Below are 4,236 nucleotides of genomic sequence, written 5' to 3'. Positions count from 1 at the left end.
GGGGGGCGGGGGGAGGGGAAGTGGGGGCTTTCAGGGATCAGGAGCTGCCGGCTGAGCGCGGGGACTTCTCTGTACTCACGCCCCCGCCTCGGCGCACAATAAATACACCAAACCTTCAAGTATCAAGCGCCAAATGCCCCCCCTTTCCCCCCAAAATCCGGACAAAGTTGGGGGGGGTGGAGGGGTTGTGCAGTTGGGGAGTTGCTTCAGCTTTTGGATTAAAAACCCAAAAAAAAAAAACCAAAAAAAAAAAAAAAGGATGAAAAATGTTTTCCTCTGGTACCGAACCCTCAGGGGGGGGTTTGGGGATCGGTTTTAGCGTGTCCCCCCCCGAAATGTGCATTTTTGGAACATAAAAGAGGTTAAAAATGAGGGTTAAGAACCAAACCCAGCACCAGCGAGGTCCCAGGGGGGTGGGGAGGTGGAATGGGAAGTGTCTTCCCCACCAGCGGGACTGGGGGAGCCAAAATGAGTTTCCTCCCAGTGGAATGGGGACTGTGGGGGGGACACACAGGGAGCCAGAACGAGGGGTTTGTGTGTCCCCCCCTGCAGCAGGATGGGGGGGACTGCGGGAGCCAAAACAGGGGGTCCCCCTGATGTAGTGGAATTTGGGGAAAAAAGGGGAATGGGGAGTGATAAAATGGGGGATCCCTCCACAGCAGGACTGCTGGGACCCAAAACGGGGTGGCCCTTGCCACAGTGGGACTGTGGGGGCACGGGGGAGGGTGAGAGAGGGCACTTGGGCCTTTTTCCCCATCTCACAGCTCGGAGTGAAGAGATATTTGTTAAAAACCATCCAGAGGGAACTGGGGGGAACACGAGTGGGGGCTCCAGGAGAGGCACGTGGTCCCCACACAACCAAAACGATGGTGAGAGACAATGGCGGGGCCGGGGAGCCTGGGGGGGGCCGGGAGCTCTTTCCCCCAGAGCCCACGGGCTTCTCTGTAACCTACGCCCGCGGGAGTGGGGGGAAAAGCCCTAACAATGCTCTTTTTTCCTCAGTATTTTAGCTTTTTGGGCACTTCCCAAGGGAAACTGTCCCTACCAAAGTGGCCATAGGCTGCGGTCCTCTGATAGAGGGGCTTCTTCAGATCCAGATCCCTGGAATACACAATTCCCGACTCAGTGAGGCTGCCCCGGGCTCCTGCCTTCGCCCCTTCCTTCCCTGCCTGGCCGGGGGTTCCGCAGCGCCGCCTCCGCCCCCTCCCCGCCCCGCGGGGCGGTTGGAGCTTCCCCGGCCGCGCCCCCCGGAGCGCCGGGCCGCTCCCGCGGGAGCCGGGGAAGCTCCAAGCGCTCGGCTCCGGCGGATACTTACCCCGTCCGCGCCCCGAGCGCGCCTTCTCCGTCCGGCCGAGCGGCTCCGCGCTGGGTCCAGGCGCCAGGCGGTCCCCGGGCTGCTCCGGGAGGGACCCCCGCCCGCCCCGCCCCCCGGCACAGCCCCCCACGCCCGTTACCTGACGATGACCCCGGGGCGCAGGTCGAAGTTCTTCTTGACGATCTCCAGCAGCTCGCGCTCGCTCTTCTGCGAGGTGCCGTAGTGGAAGATGGAGATGGACAAGGGGTGCGAGACCCCGATGGCGTACGAGACCTGCGGGGGGGGAAACGCGCGGCTGCGGGTGAGGCCGGACCCCCAAAAGCCTGGATTGGGGACCCGGTGCCCACCTGGAGCCAGAGCAGCACCCACCTGGACCAGCACCCTGCGGCACAGCCCGGCCTTCACCAGGGACTTGGCCACCCAGCGCGCGGCGTAGGCGGCCGAGCGATCCACCTTGGTGTAGTCCTTGCCCGAGAAGGCGCCGCCGCCGTGCGCGCCCCAGCCGCCGTACGTGTCCACGATGATCTTGCGGCCGGTCAGCCCCGCGTCACCCTGTTGGGGACAGCAGCGTCACAACCCTGTCCGTGTCACCAGCGCCGATGCCACCAGCATCATCACTGAGCCATCACCGTGCTGTGACTGCTGTCGTGTTACCGTCGCCACCACAGCACTGTCACCATGTTGTCACCAGCCCTCAGCACCGCACCACCACCGTGCCACCACAGCTGTCACCACCACCACCACAGTATCACTGCTGCCACCACCACAGCGCCCCGGGCTGCACCTGGGGCCCGCCGATGACGAAGCGGCCGCTGGGCTGCAGGTGGTAGATGGTGTCATCGTCCAGGTACTTGGGGGGCACCACGGCCTTGATGACCTTCTCCTTGAGAGCGTCACGCATCTCGTCCAGGCACACGTCCTCGTCGTGCTGCACCGAGATCACGATGGTGTGCACCCGGATGGGGATCACCGCCCCGCGGTCCTGCATGTACTGCACTGTCACCTGCCGGGGGACACCAGTCAGAGGCCAGGCGGGGAACACGGGGCTCCCCAGGGCTCTGTGGACCCAGCTCTGTGCACCTCACCTGTGTCTTGGAGTCGGGGCGCAGCCAGGGCAGGGCCCCGCTGCGGCGCAGCTCGGCCAGCTTGGCGTTGAGCTTGTGCGCCAGCACGATGGTGAGGGGCATGCACTCCTCCGTCTCGTCCGTGGCGTAGCCAAACATCAGCCCCTGTGGCACAGGGACAAGGGGGGGGTCACACCCAGCCCTGGGTCACGCCACAGCGACCCCACAGCGACCCCATGGCCCTGGGGCTCACCTGGTCGCCGGCACCGATGTCCTCCTCGCTGCGGTCCAGGTGCACACCCTGGGCGATGTCCGGGGACTGCTGCTCCAGGGCCACCAGCACGTTGCACGTCTTGTAGTCAAAACCTGGGGGGGACAAAGGGGGCTCTGGTGAGGCCGGTGCCACCCCGTGCAGTCCCTGAGGCGGTGGCAGCCCGGGACACACCTTTGGAGGAGTCGTCGTAGCCGATGTGCCGGATGGTGTCCCGGACCACCTTCTGGTAGTCCACGTTGGCCCGGGAGGTGATCTCCCCCGCCAGCAGGATCATCCCGGTTTTGGCGACCGTCTCTGCGGGGACAAGGGTGACGTCAGCACTGTGTCACCTCCACGTCATGCATTGGCTGTCCCCTGGTGCCCTTACTCACCACAAGCCACCTTGGCATCGGGGTCCTGCTTGAGGTGGGCATCCAGGACAGCATCACTGATCTGGTCACAGATTTTATCTGGGGACACAGAGAGCAGGAGGTGTCATGGTGGCGTGGGACAGCCCAACACGGCACAGCCCTTCCTTCCGGAGCCTCCAGCTCAGGGATCTGAGCCCCACAATCCAGGAGCCCCCCAGGGTGTACAGAGCCCTCGCCTTGTCCACAGGCTGGAATTCCAGGCATGTCCCAGTTAAGCTCCAGCTCCAACTAAGGCTGAGCCCCGTGGCACCACTGAGGGGATCAGACCCGTACGCCAGCTTCCCAAATCCGCAGCACGCCTGCTCCCAGCAGCTCTGCCTCCAGCCAAAGCTGCTCCAGCCATACCCCAGCAGACAGCCAGCTCCCTCCTGCTCCCGGCATGTTTTGCGTGGGTGGGGGTGTCCCAAGGGCCACCCGTGTCCCCGGGACTGCGGGTGTCCTTGGCAGCGACCTTCCGGGCAGGATCTGGGCGAGGACAAGGCAGCGCCCGGCTGGGGTGAGGAGAGGAGGATCCCCCGGATGCTTTTTGGTGGGAACGAGTGAGGAATCGAACCTCAGAACCTCCTCCCTCAGGCAGCGTGGGGAGAGCCCCAGAGCAGGCACAGGCTGTGCCATCGGGCTGCGGGTGTTTGAGCCAGAAGGTGCAGAGCTGTGGGGCCCAAGTGGGATCCGGAGCTGATGGGAACTCGGGAGCTGCTGAGCGTGCCCTGGATGCCGGAGTGGCCGGAGCTGAGAGGGTTCAAGGGTACTGGGTGTGCCCAAGCAGCGGGCACTGGGCGTTGGCAGCCGCCTCCGCAGATTAACGGTCATGTGCCCCAAACCGGTGAGGACAAAGACCGGGAAAGACTGGCACCGGCTGGTACCGAGCCTGGGGGGCTCCAACCACCGCCCAGCTGCGGCGGGAGGGCACATCTGGGCAGACCCACGGGACGTTATCACCGGCCGGGCGACATCGGCGGCACCGTCGTGGGGTGGGCTGAGGGCGACACTCCGGCCCTCCGGTGGGGTGCGTGCGGGGCTCACCGGGCCTGCCTTACCGCCGGCATCCACGCGGGGAGGGAGCACACGGCGGGGGTCCCGTGGGGTGCGGGGGCCACCGGGAGCTGCTTAGTCACGGCTGAGTCACGGCGGCACCGGGCCACCCCCCCCCCCCCCCCCGCCCCCCCCCCCCAC

General features: G+C 65.5%; 1 protein-coding gene across 1 annotated transcript in view; it reads right to left on the bottom strand.

Moving 5' to 3' along the window:
- Positions 1-6: 6 nt before the first annotated feature.
- Positions 7-4,236, bottom strand: part of MAT2A (methionine adenosyltransferase 2A) — a 5,060-nt gene continuing 830 nt past the window's right edge. Inside the window, exons 3-10 of the mRNA XM_041424674.1 lie at positions 3,025-3,102; positions 2,825-2,947; positions 2,633-2,745; positions 2,401-2,544; positions 2,100-2,318; positions 1,685-1,867; positions 1,455-1,588; positions 7-1,101 (exon numbers count right to left, since the gene is read on the bottom strand). Of these exons, the coding sequence (XP_041280608.1) occupies positions 999-1,101; positions 1,455-1,588; positions 1,685-1,867; positions 2,100-2,318; positions 2,401-2,544; positions 2,633-2,745; positions 2,825-2,947; positions 3,025-3,102 (1,097 nt within the window). The 3' untranslated portion in view covers positions 7-998. The remainder of the gene's footprint in view (positions 1,102-1,454; positions 1,589-1,684; positions 1,868-2,099; positions 2,319-2,400; positions 2,545-2,632; positions 2,746-2,824; positions 2,948-3,024; positions 3,103-4,236) is intronic.

This window comes from Onychostruthus taczanowskii, unplaced genomic scaffold (genome assembly GCF_017590055.1).
Source record: "Onychostruthus taczanowskii isolate IOZ18803 unplaced genomic scaffold, ASM1759005v1 scaffold84, whole genome shotgun sequence".
Lineage (NCBI taxonomy): Eukaryota > Metazoa > Chordata > Aves > Passeriformes > Passeridae > Onychostruthus > Onychostruthus taczanowskii.
Note: the sequence above shows the minus strand (reverse complement) of the source record. Positions and strands in the feature narration are given on the sequence as shown.